Source organism: Psammomys obesus, unplaced genomic scaffold, assembly GCF_907164565.1.
Source record: "Psammomys obesus unplaced genomic scaffold, mPsaObe1.curated_primary_1811, whole genome shotgun sequence".
NCBI classification, from domain to species: Eukaryota; Metazoa; Chordata; class Mammalia; order Rodentia; family Muridae; genus Psammomys; species Psammomys obesus.
In genome coordinates, this window is record NW_026596463.1 from 3147260 (window position 1) to 3165894 (window position 18635).

The window sequence follows — 18635 nt, forward strand, 5'->3', positions numbered from 1 at the left end:
TTTCTGATCTTAGTCTATCAGTTCTCATCAAAATTGGCTGCATTGTCCTCTACCGTGGCCTGGTAAGGCTGCTCCCCCCTCAAGGGGAGGTGATCAAAGAGCAGGCCAATCAGATTATGTCAGAGGCAGTCCCTCTTCCCATTACTATGGAACCCACTTGGACACTGAACTGCCATGGGCTACATCTGTGCAGGAGTTCTAGGTTATCTCCACGAATAGTCCTTGGTTGGAGTATGAGTCTCTGGGAAGTTCCCTGTGTTCAAATGATCTTGTTCTGTTGGTCTCCTTGCTCCAATCTTTTTATTAAAACTTCTTGTTTGCAGTTAGTTGTACCTAAGAAAAGGACCCCCCCCCCCAAAAAAAAAAAAAAAAAGAAAGATCCTGCTTTTCTTCCAGCTGTGGCATTGTTAATAGTTAGAAACCCTTTTGCAGGCCAGGTGTTGTGGTGCCCAACTTTAATCTGAACACCTGGGAGGCAGAGGCAGGCATATCTCTGAGTTTGAGGCCTGTGTGTGGTCTACATCCTGAGTACCAGAACAGCCAGGGTTATATTAGAGAGATCCTGTCTCAAAACACAAGCAAACAAGAAATATTTTACAAATTGCTGCTGTCTTTCCAACAATATTTCTTTCTTTTTGGTTTTTTGAAACAGGATTTATCTGTGGTGGCACACACCATTAATCCCAGCACCCCGGGAGGCAGAGACAGGCAGATCTCTGTGAGTTTGAGGCTAGTCTGTTCTACAGAGTGAGTCCAGGACAGCCAAAGAGAAACCCTGTCTTGAAAACAAACAAACAAACAAACAAACAAAAAAGAAGAGAGGGAGATGTACTTGTGCAAGACACTTTATTTTAAATTTCAGTTAAAGAGGACTTTATTTTTTTGTTTTGCTTTGAAATGCTATGGATCAAACTTAAGCTGGGTAAACCCTCTTCCCCTAAGCTGTAAGTCCATCCCTTAAGAATGTTGTTTTTTAAAATTATAAGGATGAGGAATCAAGAACATTCACACTATGAAACGTATTTGCTGATTTCTATCAACTTTAATGAGTTTTAACTCATTCTGACAGATTTTATTACATTGGATAATTTTGGGTAATTTACATTCCCTTTGGCCAATTTGCCTTTTTTTTTTTTTTAGTTTTACTATGTAGTCTATAAATATGGTTTTGCTATGTATTCTTACTGTGTGTGTGTGTGTGTGTGTGTGTGTGTGTGTGTGTGTGTGTTCACACGGGCACACATGCATGCATGCATGGATATGTGTGTGCACCATGGCATGTGTCTAGAGACCAGAGGACAGCTTATAGGAGTCAGTTCTCTCCTTCCACCTTGTGAGACCCAGGGATGGAACTCAGCTTATCAAGCTGGGCAACAAGTTCACTGAGCCATCTTACCAGCCCATGATACTCGGTGCCCATCTCTATTAATAGTTACTTTGTCAGATCTGTTTACTTTTTTAATAGAAATATTATTGTTCAGAATAATACTTAACTTGTAATAAATGTGGATATGGTGTAGCCATGTATGTGCCAACTTTAATATGAAACATTTACATGATTTCACATGTCCCCTCTAGTCAAAATTTTTATTTATTTTGAGTGTGCATATGTGTTTGTATGTTCATGTACATAAGTGCAGGAGTGAGAATGCCAGGTGGATATGTGGAAGGCAGAGGACAACTCTGGGGAGTTAGTTCTCTTCTGCCATCTGTGGGATCCAGGGATTGAATTCAAGACATCAGGCCTGTGTGCAAACCTGCTGGCCCATTTTGCTGGCCCACCCTCTAGTATTTTTCATGGCAAAAGACGTTCAGGTCTAACTACTGGAAGCTACTTCCTTCTGTTTTTGTCTTTTATCTGTAGCTCACAGGAGGAGGAGCACTGGCCCAGCATATGTAGAAGATGTATTCCAGTACAAGGTATATCTGTACTTAGTAATGAACATTTGTGAAGGTCTGTACCTGCTGGTTATTCTTATAGGTTACCAGAGGGAAAGAAAGACTGGTGAAGCATACTTAGGTTAGTGACTTCACCTTTAGTTTAAGACACTTTGGAATAATTGCATGAGATAGCAGAAGATTCCAGCCTCTTAGTTAAGTAATTAAGTAACTACTTAACTCGTTAAGTAATTTACTTACTTAGTTAAGTAAGTATAGCATACTAGGGGAAATGTATTGTAAGTCATTTTCTTTCTGTTGCTCTTTATGGGTCCTGGGATTTATCAACCATGTCAAAATTTTTCTGATTTAAGTGTAATACAAGAATTACAGTTGTGAATCCAATTTTACATTGTGGGAGGTTACTGTTCACCTGGTGTTAAAGTCATGTCCAGTAAGAAGCAGTGTTCTGGTTTCAATCTTAGCATCCCACAATCAGGTTTCCAGAGAAACCATTTTAGAAGTCATCTGTCTTTTAGCATTTAAATCACATCTTCAACTGCCCAGCCTATGTTTTTTCAAGATGGCAAAGGAAGAGACTTCCGTAATCTTAGTTTACTATGTGACAGTTGGAAGGATATAGTCCTGTAACACTGCCTTTACAGTGTCTGACGTAGAATCATGCTCAACTATAGATCTACATGTGAAATTAAAGCTAACCAGGTTTTTTGTTTGTTTTTTATAGAAACCAAAATTAAGTTTTAATAATTACACTGAGTCTATTTTTGATGAAAAAATTAATGGACAGGAACCAAGACATGTAGAATTCAATAAAGGAAGCAACAGTTTACTTGAAAATAAAGAATATGTACATGAACATTGCCAGAAAATTTCCAATACCACAAACTTTGGCGATTCCAAGCCTAGGCGATCAACTGTTAACCAAGTAGACTCTACAGAACTTAGAAGAAATAATCTGCATAATGTGAAAGATAGCAGAACTAATGTGTCTGAAAATAAAGGACAAAGAAATATGCAACATATAAGGACTCAAGTACATGATATAGACTGCAATTTAAGTCAAGCAATAGCTATTTCTTCTTTTGGGAGTATGCAGCAACATACTGTCCAGACTCTTTATGACCTTCCAGAAGAATCATGTGAGCTTTCTACCCCAACTCTACGAAGCTTGAAAAATGGGTTTTGTAACAATGAGGTTTTTAAAAAGTCAAATACACAAATCCTGGATTTATCAGATAGTCAAGAAATGCAGTTCTTGGAATTAGAGTCCGTTGATCAAACTGAAACTGCTTCCTTCTCTGAACTTTCATCATATAAAGAAATAAAATCACCACATGTAACTACAGATCAACAACCTCACACTAACCAAGCACAAAGCAGCAGCCCGTTTAAGTCCCCTGAAAACAATAGCTCCGATGAGAAAGACAAGAGCAGTAATAAATGGGAGAATTCTTTCCTCTCCTTCATAAAGGGACGCTCTGCTGACAGTGACAGTGATAATGATTGCCGCAGCTCTGACAAGTCTGTAACATCTCAAAAAGAGGGCACAGACCACTGTCATCATGAAGAACGCTTGACACAGAGAGAAGTAGATTCTCAACACTTATCTTCTGAAAACTATTTTTCACAGGAAAATGAGCTAAAAGTAGGTGGCCTAACTACACAACCACAAAGGGAAGCTTTTAATTCTTGTGATTCAAATAATACACTAATTTCTGAAAAACATATTCCAGTTAATAAAAATTGTACATATGGAACTTCTTTTGATCACTCCTCTGACAATACTGAGCAAAGTTCAATGCCTTGTACAAGACTGCCTTCAACGCAGAAAGTTTCACCATTGAGTGTTGAAGTGGAGCTATTAAAAGCATTCCAGGATAATGTCCCAACTCTTTTAGTAAATCAAGCTGATACGCAAAATGTGGAAAAGAAGCAAGACACAGAAAGGGATTATACCGTGAAAGGCCAAATACCAAGTTCTTCAAATAGCCCTTTACCCACAGCTGTTCATTCTCAAGTAATAGAAATAACTAAAGGTGAGAAAAGGAGACCAGACCTTCCAGGGATAATGAATAATTTAGATTTTCATTCTCCTGACAATGTGAATAAAGAATTGGCCAATTCCTTACAACTTAATCAAGGAAAGGAAAAACCTCACAAATCAGGTATTAGTATTTCTCAATTTGTACATTTCTTATAGGTTTCCTCCTGTAGAAATTCACAACTGAATTTTACTTACCCTGTGGCCCAGCTGAAAAGCATAGGCCATCATGGGGTTCATGATTTAGGAAGCTGAGAAGCTCAGTAAGGTATTTGTGCTTGATTTGCAATTGAGAGGCCTGATTTGTTCTATTGTGTGAGCTAGCCAGACATGCCTAGTAGTTACTTTGAAAGTCAGACAGTTGTTACAAAGGTTACTAAGCTGCTACCAGTGAAAGCTAGTGAACATGTCTGCCAGTTTTTATACCTTTTTAATATGGCACCAATTTACTATTCAAACTAATTTACTATTCATATTTAGTATTCATAATGTCATTTGTAAAGCAGAAAATTGGTACCTCTCATTGAAACAGAAACTGGAAGAATAGTTTTATTTTCTTGTCATGTAACTATAAGACTAATAATATAAATGGTTGTTTCAGATGAAGATGTAACTAATAATGCCAGTAGAGCTGAAAAAAATGTAAAATATTGTAAGCAGAAAAAAGAAAAGATGGACTGTGAAACTCAAATGCTTTGTGATGCACAAGAACACAGAAAAGACCAGAATTCCAGAAAAACAAAAAGTTCTCTGAAAGCTCACTGCAGCCAAGGTTTGTATAAATATTTGTGTCAAAGTTTTGTAATTAAGCTCCATTATTTGCTTTATTTCAAAGAATTCTTAAATGTTTAATTAAACTGGTGGGGGTTCTGTTTGATTTTTATGCTGGAGCACATTCCTTTAGCTATGAGATTATTTCAGCCACTGTTGTTAAAGATCCACTTGAGAATATCTGGTGGTCTCCAGATATGTGTTTGTCATATTGCTGACTGTGGCTTTCAGTTGTTACATTAGAGTAGATAAACAGCCCAGATAGCAAGAATAGTTAGTGGAAGCCAGGTGCGGTGGTGCACGCCTGTCATTCCAGCACTCGGGGAGGTAGAGGTAAGTGGATCTCTTTGAGTTCGAGGCCAGTGTGGTCTACAGAGCCAGTCCAGGATAGCCAAGGCTATACAGAGAAACCCTGTCTAAAAACAAAACCAAACAACAAAAAAAGAAGATTGAGTGGAAGAACTAGCAATATGTAATGTCTCAAATTCTTAAGACACAACCATTTCACCCTTTTAATTTAAGGAATATTAAAGAAGTAAGGGCACAGTGTTTTTGGGTCTGACAAAGTAACCATTTTTTAGTGGTTTTAGAACTAACCCTGTGGTGAGCAACAGCCTGGACACCTTAAGTGAGCACTGAAAAGTCAATTCATATATTGTTATGAGGTAGGGAAGGTGCTGGACAAGACATTTCCCTTGTGAGCCTTCTCTTATGTAAACTGAAGACCTTTATGGGCATCCTTCCTAGACTGGATTGAATGGTGGTTCTTCCATAATGAGTCTACTCTCTATAGTAGACTCTGAAAGTTGTGAATAACACCTCTGTGGTAAAAGAATGAATATTATTATCTTCTTTGAAAAGAATATTTACATAAATAATCCAATTAAGGTCTTTAAGGTAGAACTATTCTGAATTATCTAGAGGAACCATAAATTTAATGAATTGTTTCTTTATAAGAGAAAGATGGAGGGGCACTTGAGACACCTAGAAGATAAAGTTAAGGAGTTCATATAGCCTCAAGCTGGCAAAGTCAGCAGCCACCAGAAGCTTACGAAGCAAGGAAGACTTGTACCCTAGAGCTTCTAGTATACGTCCATGCTGGTGCCTTAATTTTAGATTTCAGGTTGCAGAACAAATTTCTATTGTTTAAGCCTAACCAGCTTATAGGTTGTTAGAGCTGATCCAATAAACTGGCATAGTTCCCTAGTAGCACTTAATCATATTTAAATGGAACTTTGTGTATTGCATGTCCTTCTACCAAACTGTAACCAACTTGAACAGAAGATTGAGAATTCTAGACACTGACATCAGGAGTTCTCTGAGACTAGCTTATCTCCCAACCATGGCAGCAGGCCCTCAGTTCTACTGCATTCTTACTGCCAACCACAGATTTCCGGTCTGTATTTTAATTTCCCTCAATTAAATACAAGGATCAACAGCTATTTATGAAATGTTCCAATGTGCAAGAGACATCAAATTAAACTACTCAGATCAAAGATACCCAGAAGAAATAGAATTCAAGAATATTTTACTTTTTTAAGTGAAGAAAGGAAGGAACTATCAGAGAATACAGTTTTTACATGTTGAAATGTAATGGCTAGCTGGAGAGATATATGCTCTAACAAAGGTCCAGTTCCCAGCAACCACATGGTGGCTCACAACCATCTATACTGGTATCTGCTGCCCTCTTCTGGCATGCAGGTGTACATGCAGTAGAACACTCACATACATAAAATAAGTAAATAATTTTTTAAAAAGAGAAAAATGTGATGATGGGAGTGATAGTACACGTCTTTTCACCCAGCGCTCATGAGAGCCAGGTCTAGACAGTGAATTCCAGTCTAGCCAGGCCATACGATGAGACCCTAGATGTAACTGCATAAAAAACTGAAAGGATTTATAGATGCTGTGATGCAGAAAGTAGATGCAGGGTAGTTGATAAAGCTTCACAAATCTCCTTAGAAATACAGCTTTTAAAACTGTAGGTTGGTACCTCAAAAGGGTCACATAACTGAAGGGAAAGCTTGTGGAAGTTTTGGCAATATTAAAAGGTTTTAATCTGAAATGACTCTAAGGTGTTTGTGACAGCACTTACTTGTGTCGTGTCGTGCAAGTTCATAAGTGAGTGTTCAGCCTTACTTCTGAGCACACAGCTTGCCTTTAGCGTTGTACATGCTAGCCACACCTTCGTGCCCCAGAGAGCCAATGAGCACTGCCTGACACAGCTCAGATCCAAGACCATTGCATAGCATGAGTTTCAGTGTGTTTGCACTGTACTTACAAAATCTGTTGCTCTTACAGAAGCTGATGGCTTAACTATGATAAACAAAGAATATTTTCCTTCCATAATTACTCAGCATGTAAATGTTAATGTAGTGTATCTTTTATTGTATTACAGTGTTTGATCTGAAAAATTACTGTTTGAATTGCTGACTTGACTTTCATAAGAGAAACAACTAAATGTATTTTGACTTGGGATTAGGACAGAATTTCTAAAAATTTCTAAATGGCTCTAAACATAATTCTACCATTTGTACTGGGTATATATGTGAAGTAGCATTCTCTATGATAGAGACTATACCATTGAACTATCAGTCAACTCTGAAAATTTGTTTTAGTAGATAATTTTCTCATTGCTGAACCAGTACCTATAAAGAAGCAACTTAAAGGAGGAATAATTTATTTTGGCTTATAGTTCAAAAATAAAGATCCATCCATCCATCCATCCATCCATCCATCCATCCATCCATCCATGTCATGGTGGGGCAGCCATAGCAAAATAAGCATGAAATAGCTGGCCACATTGTGTCTATAGTACAGAGGCAGGGAAGTATGCATTCTGGTACTCTGCTTCCTTTCTTCTATTTTAACCAGACTGTGAAATAATATGGACACATTTAGGATGACTTTCCTCACCATAATTAACTCACTCTAGAAATTCTCTTACAGACATGCTCAGAAGCTTGTCTTCTATGTAATTCTAGATCCAGTCAAGTTGACAATCAATATTGACTAGCACAATGTTGAGAATGCGGTATATCCTGCAGAGTTAACTACTCAGCCAAGATTTAATTTGTCATAAAATAATCACATCATTTCCAGACGACAGTGCATCTTAAGGGGGTGTGTAGTATAAGTACCATTTGCATCCTTTAGAATTTGTGTCAGATTATATTAAACATGCAGTTAACTGTTGTAGAGATTTATGGTGATAGTAACACTGAGTAATTTTTTGTCTCAATTTTTCACATTTTAAGATTTTGTGTATGTTTATTGTATGTGCATCATTCTCCCTCCAGTCCTTTATTTATTTTTCTCAAATTCATGATTTTTTCATTAATTATTGTTGTTACATATAGAAACAAATAAATATAAAAATACAACCTGGTGAGACCACCTAGTATTGCTTGTATGTATATGTTTTTAGTGATGACCACTTGATATTAGATAATCAGAATCTATTTATCCCTTGGGAAGACTAATTCTTCCTCTCTCAGTAGTCACTGCTTTCCTGTAGCTCTTCACCTAGGAGGTGGGATCTTGTGAAATTTCCCTTATCAGTGTTGTTATGTTGTGTTCTCATTTGCATCTTGTTTAAGCAATCATATTGTTGAGATTTCGTGGCTGCAGCTCCCTTGTCGTATATAGATGATATAATGTCACAGCAGATATCCTAGTCCTCTGGCTCTTGCAGTCTTTCTTCTTCTATGCAGTTCCCTGGACCTTAGATTTTAGGGTTGTATTGTAGATGTGCCATTGGTTCTCTGTATTCTGACCATTCAAGGTTTTTTATAATAGTCTCTGTCTGCTGCAAAAAGAAGCATCTCTGATGAGGAATGAGAGCTACACTAACCTATGAGTATAAGGTTACGTGTTAAGAATAAAGAAGGTTTATACTGGTTTGAGAAAGTGGCAGTAGTAGGTTCTCCTCTAGGTTCATGACTATACCAGTCATGGGTCCTTGTCTAGGCTTACAGTTCTAGATATAAATCCCTCCTATTGAGTCCAGTTAGACAGCTTTTGGTTACTACCAGAGTATAAGTCCCACTATTGCACCTTTGAGAATATTCTACCTTTCTGGTCATCGTTGTAGCCCATAGGTATCACAGCTAGTCGATATCTTCTTTGCTACATTTGTACACACCAAGAACAACGTACTAGGATTTGTACAATCTACATTAAGAACTATCGGGAGATATTTTTCACTTTAGATTTTTAGTTTGCATGCCCACTACCTTAAATGCTTTATACTTAACAATTTTGTCTCAGTCTCTTTGGATACCTCTACCTTTCTCTTTGTATTTTTCCAATAAAGAATTGTGAATACACAAAAAGGAGTATGTTTGCTTTTTGTCTGGATGTCATTAGAAAATATCTGTGAAGGGGCTGACCGGGCTATGACTCAGTGGGTTAGAGCACATGCATTGCAAGCAGGAACACCTGAGTTGGAAGCACCACACCAGTGTAAAAAGTTGAGCATGACTGCACTTTCTATAACCCTAGCATTAGGCATGGAGATAGCAGATCCCAAGAATCTACTGGTCAGCCAGATTATGCAATGGCAAACTTCTGTTTTGCTGAGAAACCCTGTCAAGGCAATAAGGCAAAAACTGTTAGAGACAAACACTCAGTGTTTGCTCTACAGTAGTAGGCATGTCCACAGTGTGTACATGTACACACCAGCATGAATGCAATACACACACATACGAAAATAGCTTTGAAGTTATTATAATTCAAGTTACTCAGAATCCATTTTATAGAGAATAGGCTTTGGTCTGTTACCATAGTTACATACTTGGTTGCTGATATTTAGCAAATAGGGCAGGAAGGGTCTCCTCCTTAATGCAGTGGTTCTCTAACTATAGCTTGTATCAGAATCATGTGGTCAGCTTGTTAAATATAAATTGCCTGGTCCTGCCTCAGAGTCTGCTTCAGTTAAGTGTACTAGTTGCCTCTGTTGATAAGAGCATATGATCACAAATTTAATAGTTCTTTAAAGCAACACACATTTGTCTTCCATAGATTAGGAATTGAGCACCACTTCACTGGGTCCTTTGACAGTGATTTTAATAGGCTTCAGTAGAGGTGCTCTTTGGAACTAGCTCTGACCTGAAGGCTGGACTTCCTCACCTGAAGGAAGGACTTTAAGATAATGTGATTGCAGAATTCAGTTCTTTGAATGTGATTGTACTGAAGGCTTCAGTTCCAATTACAATCTTCAGTGACCTAATCAGAGAAGTTAAATACATTCAATATTGAAGTATTATTCAATATTGAATTTTCAATAATATTGAAAATTATTCAAGAGAGAAAGGGTTACATAAAACCACAAACATTAGAAGTTGGGGGTTCTTAAGGGGTTTTAGGGTTTGATCTTTAGAGCAGGTTCGAGTTGAAGAGTCTGCCTTTGTAGGTAGTACTCATGCTGTTGGTGTAAAGAATATTCTTTTGTTTCTTACCCTAACCCTCTGTTTTGCTTCAGTCTTCATCTTCTGTGATGTGGTTCATGCAGAAAATGAACCTCTAGGTTCCTGGATTTTGGATGGGAGTATAAGATAAAGTGAATGGTTGCCATTCAGTTCATAGTTGGAGAAGGGAGCTCAGAGTTCCCACTTTATTCTGTCAGCTGTCAGTCAGTTTTTCTGTGTCTACACATTTCTTCCATTGCAACCAATGGCCCCAGGTGCTGGCTTCGTGGGATCAGATAGGCTTTTTTTCCCCCATAATTCTCTTTGCAGGCACTTGAATTTGAACATCCCACAGTCTGCTAAAGCAGTTCACTCTTCAACAGTGACTTTTTAGCTCTCCTACCCCAAATTTGTTCAAGTCTATCCTCTTTTCTTTCCTTCTGTATTTTCTTTTATAGTTAAAAAAAATACCCATCGCTGTAATGTAGCAGAGTATGAGGAAGAAATGAGGAAAAACATGGTTTGTTCATTGTTTTTAGTTCCAACTTAATCTCTCTGAAAAGAAAAGACTTTTAGTAAAGGGGACTCTTTGGAAAATGATTTTGTGTACTATGAAAGAAAAACAACCCAAAAGACCAGTTTGCTACTTGGCACCATATGTGGTAGGAACATGCACATTGAGAAACAGCTGTAGAAAGAGGAATTCTGTTTTATTTTTGAGATAGTTTCACTTCATAGCCTAGATTCACCTAGAACTCAAGATTCTCCTGCCTCAGCCTCCCAACTGAGTGCTGGGATTCCATGCATGCACTAGTACATGCAACCTGAAAGAGTTTCCATAATACCAGAATTTGGTTGTCTTAAGGAAAAATTTGCCAGGCACAGTGGCACACATCTTTAATCCCAGCACTTGCAAGACAGGCAGGCAGATCTCTGTGGGTTTGAGGCCAGCGAGTCCAGGACAGCCAAGGCTATACAGAGAAACCCTCTCTTGGGAAGAAAAAAGAAGAGAAAGAATTACCCCATTGTTAAAGGACCGCTGAGAGTGAGGTGAATGTGGAATTGAACCAAGTGTTCAGCCGAGTATTTGCTTGAATGAATGCAAACCTCTATTCTTTCCTCTCAAGATGCGACTTAAACCAAAAGCAGTAAAGAATTTTTCCAGTCCACTGATTATGCCCAAGAAATTATGACACCACTTTAAAAAGAAATTCTCACCTACTGTGAACTAACTCTGAAAATTAACAGATGTGTCTCCTGTTTATAAACACCTTAAATGAGGCATGGAGTAAAGGAATATATGGTATCCAGGAGGCAGTTATCAATTGTATCATGAAAATTTTCAGTGTTTTCAGGAGTTATCTATTATATATCTTCTGCATACTTAAATATAATCAGTTTGCAAGATCTTAAACTATCTCAAACTCCTGTTCTGTGACTTCCCCATGGTGAAGGTCTCTTACCTAGAATTTTGACCTAAAATAAACATTCTCTCTCTTCCTTAAAAAAAAAAAAAAAGCAATATGACATATTTCATGTAGTGCATCCTGTTTAGAGTATTATCAGGAAGTAGATCTGTATTTTCTAAGGTCCTTTATAACAGTGAGCATTTTGTTCAGATTTGCTTGTTACAATTACAGAAGTGAACAGAGCTGGAATCAATAAGAGGAATGCCAAAGGAGAAAGCCAGCTCCATGTGGCTTCCAGAAGAGGAAATCTTTCCGTAGTGAAAGTTCTAATAGAATCTGGAGCAGATGTGAATCTAAAAGATTATGCAGGTTCGGGTTCTTTTAATTGTTTTTAATTTGAACTCACTGAAATACTGATTTTTTTCCCCTTTGCCCCAGTGTTGATGTTGGCTGATATTAAACTAACTTTGAACTGTATTTTTATACCATTTTTAGTTTGGTGAATAAGATTTGTCACTGTTTCAGCAACTGTCACCTTTGAAACAGTTCTTACAACTAAGAACATTCAGAAGGGTGTACAGAGTTAGGAGTAAAGGGAGTTAGTTGGACTTTTCCTTTGAAGCCTTAAACCCATTCCCTGACTTGGGAGAAATGCAAAATGTTCCCAACTTTCTGTCCGTTCTTCCTCTCTGCTCCCTTTATGTGACTCCCTCTTCCTGTTCTTTCTCTCTTATTCTAAACCTGTTCTAGAAATCAAATTTGTGGCATTTTGCTTATACATAAAATAATCTCTTGTAAATAATTAAAGAGGAAATGCAAAGATTTACTGAGTCAGACGCCACCTTAAATAGAAATGTAACAGTGCAAATCTGAGCTATGAGAGTTAGATAAAACTGAGCTGAAATGATTAGCATCGCTCCTATTTCTGTTTGGGCACTTTAATCAAAAGTGTCTATGAAGAGATTACTTTTTCCCAAAATGAAGCTTGGGAAATATATTTTAAAAGCAATACTTTTAAAATTATTTCTAGTCCAACACTTAGGCATGTATTTCAGTAGCGTTATTGAGTCTCCTAACATAAGACACCCTTAATGATATTACATGAATCTTGGTAGGCATAGAGCAACTTTATTATTGTTTTCTTTTTCTCTTTTTCAGGTTGGACACCCCTTCATGAGGCATCTAATAAGGGATTTGAGGATGTAATTATGGAGTTATTAAAAGCGGGTGCAAATGTGAACTGTGAAAATATAGATGGAATTTTGCCTTTACATGATGCTGTGGTAGGGAATCACTTAAAGGTAATGATGCTTGTCAGATTAGGTTCCTGTTCTTTTCCTAGGAAAATGGAGGTGGGAGATGAAGGTGTGTTAAAGTGAGAACCAAAGTGGTTGCGTGTACTAATGATTGTAAAGCCTGCCAAAGTTATGAATGAACAATATTGTGTGTAGGTTAGAAAATCAGTACATATTTTAGGGAATTATTTTTCCATTAGCTATCACACATGTTATATATCTCAAAAGAAAACATTCCATAAATCTTATTTTATTTTTAATTGTCTAAAGTGATTTCCACAAAGGGTCAAATATTAATGATGATACATGTGACAGATACTTTGGTTTTTGAGACAGGATCTTTTTGTGTGTGTGTGAAACTTTATTATTATTATTATTATTAGTTACATTTTATTAACTCTGTATCCCAGCTGTATCCCTCTACCTTATTCCCTCCCAACCCCACCCTCCCTCCCTCAGCTCCTCCCTGTCCCTTTCCAAGTCCACGGATTGGGGAGGACCTCCTCCCCTCTCATCTGGTCCTGTTTTATCAGGTATCTTCAGGACTGGCTGCAAAGTCCTCCTCTGTGGCCTAGCAGGACTGCTCCTCCCTTGGGGGATGGGGAGGTCAAAGAGCCCGCCATTGAGTTCATGTCAGAAATAGTCCCTGTTCCCCTTACTATGGGAAACCAATTGGTTTGGTTATTGAACTACCACGAGCTTCGTCCGAGCAAAGGTTCTAGGTTAATGAGACAGGATCTTAATATGCAAGCAATGCTGGCCTCAAATTTAAGAGTGCTTCTGCTTCAACCTTCTGCATATTACAAGATATCATAAGCCCACATACCCACCCAAGGCATTATTTTCTAACCTAGACATTTTCAGTAGTTTTGAGGGAAAAACATGAAGTAATTGCCATTTAGAAGTTTGTCATCACTTACTTTAGTTTTCTCTACAAAGCAGTATAAGTAAACATGTCAGAGGAAATTAAAAGGCCAAGGTAGAGGCAGGCGGATCTCTGTGAGTTTGAGGCCAGCCTGGTCTACAAAATGAGTCCAGGATAGCCAAGGCTACACAGAGAAACCCTGTATCAAAAAACTGAAAAAAGAAAGAAATTAAAAGGCCACCATTTCAATGACACACTGTTTCAGATATTGACCGTAAGATTCATTGATGTAGTACCCTCAGAGGCCAGAAGAGGACATCAGATACCCAGGAACAGACAGTTGTTAGCTGCCATGTTTTATTTGGAATCTTACCTGGATCTTCTGGAAAGAAGATAAAGAACCAATGCTCTTTACCCCTGAGCCATCGTTCCAGCCTGAAACTCATTATCATTTTTCATCTTTTTTCTTACATTTCTTTTCTTTTTGACAAATCTAGGGAGGAGGAATCTTACTATAGCCAAAAGTAAAATAGGGGCTGAGACCATAGCTTAGTCAGAAGACAACTATAAGGACCTAAGTTCAATCCCCAGAACCCACATAAAGGAAAACCCAATGTTGAAAAAGTGGAAGTGGACAATTCTCTGGTGCTCAATAACCAGAAAGCCTTGTCTAACCAGAATGTACCAGATTCCAGTGAGAGACCCTGTCTTAAAAAACAATGTGTAAGAGTTCATGTTAGAGACTATCTCTTCCCCTTAGAGAGAAAGAGGATCCAGGCAGTCCTGAAGGGACCTTATAGACCAGGGTCAGACAGTAGGGGAGGAGGACTTCCCCTTTCAGTGGACTAGGGATAGGGGAGGAAAAAAGGAAAGGTGGAACTGGGAGGAGATGACTGAGGGGGCTACAAATGGGATACAAAGTGAATAGTAATAAATAAAAAAATATGATAATAATAAAAATTTTAAATTTATTTTTTATTGATTACAGTTTGTTCACTTTGTATCCCAGCTATAGCCCCCTCCCTCATCTCCTTCCATTCCCACTGATAGGGGAGGTCCTCCTACTCTTCCATCTGACCCTAGCCTATCAGGTTTCATCAGACCTGGCTGCATTGTCTTCCTCTGTGGTCTGGTAAGGCTGCTCCTCCCTCAGGCAGAGGTGATCTAAGAGCCAGCCACTGAGTTCATGTCAGAGACAGCCCCTGCTCCCCTTACTAGGGAACCCACTTGGAGACTGAGCTGCCATGGGCTACATCTGTGCAGGGGTTCTAGGCTATCTCCATGCATGGTCCTTGTTTGGAGTATCAGCCTTAGAAAAAACCCCTTTGCCTAGATATTTTGGTTCTCTTGCTCTCCTTGTGGAGCTCCTGACCCCTTTGGGTCTTTCTATCTCCCCCTTCTTTCTTAAGATTCCCTGCACTCTGCCCACAGTTTGGCTGTGAGTCTCAGCATCTGCTTTGATACCCTGCTGGGTAGAATATTTCAGAGGCCCTCTGTGGTAGGCTCCTGTCTTGCTCCTTGTTTTCACCATCTTCCGATGTCTATCTCATTTGCCTTTCTGAGTGAGAATTGATCATCTTATCAAGGGTCCTCCTTCTTGCTTAGCTTCTTTAGGTGTACAGATTCTAATATGTTTATCCTATATTATGTGTCTAGTATCCACTTAAAAGTGAGTAAATATCCTGTGTGTCTTTCTGCTTCTGGGATACCTCACTCAGGGTGATCTCTTCTAGTTCCCACCATTTGCCTACAAATTTCATGATTTTCTTGTTTTTTAATTGCTGAGTAGTATTCCATTGTGTAAATGAACCACAATTTCTGTATCCATTCCTTAGTTGAGGGACATCTGGGTTGTTTCCAGCTTCTAGCTATTAGGAATAAAGCTCCAACGAACATGGTTGAACAAATGTCCTTGTTGTGTACCTTCTCATCTTTTGGTTATATGCCTAGGAGTGATATAGCTGGACCTTAAGGAAGCACTAGTCCTAATTGTCAGTGAAAGCACCAGATTGATTTCCAAAGTAGTTGTAAAAGTTTACATTCCCACCAGCAGTGGAGGAGGGTTCCCCTTTCTCCACAACCTCTCCAGTATGTATTGTCACTTGAGTTTTTGATCTTAGCCATTCTGAAGGGTGTAAGGTGAAATCTCAGGGTCACTTTGATTTGCATTTCCCAAATGACTAAAGATGTTTAACATTCCTTTAAGTGTTTCTCTGCCATTCAATATGATAATAATAATAATAATTTTAAAACAAGGTATAAGACTTCCAGTCTAATGAATGACACCTAAGGGTGACCTTTGACCTCCATAATCACATGCACTAATGTTCTCTCACAGTCATCCACACGTACATGTACACACACATGGGCATGAACATGGACACAGACACAAATTTCTTTGGAACTCTCTTGAGTACTTATTTTTATGTTTATAGCTCTGAGACCCACGTTATAATAATTTTGTAAATGTTCCCATGCTGTTTCAGCTTAATTGTAGCCATATGTTACTGAATTTAATATTTATAGAGATAGAAAATGTGAACTAACATTTAAAACCAAGGTAGGTTGCCTTTTTTTAGCAGAATTCTTTGGACTTTAAAGTATTTAAAATAACAAAGAATTAGATGAGGGAGGAGACCATAGCCATGACACAAATTGACTAAATTGTAATAAATGATAATAAAAAAGGAAAAAATAAAATAACAAAGAGTGAACAAATTCTTAAGAATATATGGTTTTACAAGATCTGGCTAGATAGCCCATAGTACCTTGAACTTGTTTCCTTACCTCTGTCAAGCAAATGCCATGTGTGCTATCATGCCAAGATGATTTGCTTGTTTTTAAATGCTGAGTATTATGCTATTGCACATGTGTGTCAATATATATGCATATGAAAATATTTGTCTGTGACGTTTGCATCCATCAATATACATGGATGAGTTCATTCCATATCTTTGTGTATGAGTGTGTAATGTTGGAATGAGCATGGGAGTGCAGAGACCTCTTTGAAACAGAGCCTTTACTCCATTCATGTATATGAACAGTAATGGGATTGATAAATTATATATTAGTTTTTAATTTTCTAAGGAAACTCTGTGTTCACTGTAATTGTTATGATGCAAAACATAGTTTTCACTCTAGTGAAACAATTTATTCAGTATCAGCTATACATGACCATGAAACAGAAGCATGGATTCATTTTGCCACAAATACCATGTTCCATCTTGGAAGTAGTGACATGAACTCCTATAGTCACAGAACAAAATCATAAATCAAAGCATTTACCAAATACAATGATGGAGACAACAAACTGGTGGGTTGCGACTAAGTAGGGAAAACTGTTACAGGGTTTAAATGTTGTCTGATAACGTTCTGAGCTTTGGGACTAGTAGGAATTAGTGGTCAGCTAACAATACATTCCAAATGTTTTACCAGAGTGTCAAAGAGATGTTAGATCATGTAGTGTGTGTGTGTGTGTGTGTGTGTGTGTGTGTGTGTGTGTGTACAGAAACCCATATATGTGTATAAGTATGTATATAACATACTTATAAGTTTCCTATGTAACACAGTAGAATGTACAGTGAATATATACAGTAAAAAAGTTTTAATATTTAAAAGGGTTGTTAGGTCAGACACAGGTGACAAATAAATTTAAAGGGACTAAAGTTAGGCTGTCTCTGTCTCTGGATCTGCAACATTCACATTCTCCAGGACCATGAGATTCCAATCAGTCTATTAACCTTACACAATCTTCAAAATCAGCATGACTTTTTTTTTTTTCTGGGATCATAGCAAAATTATAGAAAAGATATGCTCCACAAGTAATAACAGAAAGCATGGCTCTGGGAACATGTGGCAAAGTAGATGTCAAAGCAAGTAATAGTGCGAGAGAACAGACATTGCATAATGATAAAGGAACATTTACCAGGAAGACATTACAGTTCTGAAAGCACATGGCATAATTATTAAATTACAAGACATCAAGTAAACCTAATAGAATTGAAATGAAGATGTAAAAAAAAAAAATCCACAGTCATAGCTAGAAACTACAATTTTAAAAAATAAATGGTCTGGATTTTGAACTGACAGCTTAGTTATTTATTTGCTGTTTATTGAAGATGTATGATTTGTGACAGAGTATGCAATCTTTTTGAGTGTTCATAGAATATTTACCAATATAAACCATAGATTTAAGCCATGAAGTTAAGTTTAATAAATTTAAAAGACTTTAAATCATGTAAAGGTTTTTCTCTAGCCAAAATGGAATGCAAATATATATTGAAGACTTTTCTAATGTGTGATAAAACACTGTGACCCAAAAGAAACTTAGAGGAGAAAAGGGTTTTATTTGGGGTTTCTGGTTCATAGTCCATCATTGCAGGGAAGGCATGGTGGCAGGAGCAGGAATCTAGCTATTCATACTGTAAGCCACACAGGAAGATGAGTGAAAGGATGAAGAGGGGCAAGGCTATCTCCTGTCCCCAGTGAAGTGCTTCCTCCAACAAAGTTCCATCTCCTAATGGTGCACACCTGTAATTCCAGTGCTCAGGGAGGCAGAGGCAGGCAGATGTCTGTGAGTTTTAGGCCAGCCTGGTCTACAAAGTGAGTCCAGTAGAGACAAGGCTACACAGATAAACCCTGTCTTGAACCCTCCCTTCCCCCCCAAAAAAACCCAAACCCAAAACTGAACAAAGAAAAAATTTATATGGAAATGAAAAGAGCTTAGAATAGCTGAGACAAGCCTGGCACAGTGGGAGGCAGAGGCAGGTAGATGGATCTCTGTGAGTTCAAGGCCAGCCTCCTCTACAAAGTGAGTCCAGGACAGACAGGGCAACATAGAGGAACTCTGTCTCAAAAAAAAAAAAAAGAAGAAGAAGAAAAGAAGAAGAAGAAGAAGAAGAAGAAGAAGAAGAAGAAGAAGAAGAAGAAGAAGAAGAAGAAGAAGAA

General features: G+C 38.0%; 1 protein-coding gene across 1 annotated transcript in view; it reads left to right on the forward strand.

The window, feature by feature from the left end:
* The window catches only part of Ankrd31 (ankyrin repeat domain 31), a 130479-nt gene that overhangs the window by 57165 nt on the left and 54679 nt on the right, over window positions 1-18635 (forward strand). The window contains exons 13-17 of the mRNA XM_055598402.1: window positions 1865-1920; window positions 2624-4064; window positions 4542-4712; window positions 11760-11897; window positions 12687-12829. Of these exons, the coding sequence (XP_055454377.1) occupies window positions 1865-1920; window positions 2624-4064; window positions 4542-4712; window positions 11760-11897; window positions 12687-12829 (1949 nt within the window). The remainder of the gene's footprint in view (window positions 1-1864; window positions 1921-2623; window positions 4065-4541; window positions 4713-11759; window positions 11898-12686; window positions 12830-18635) is intronic.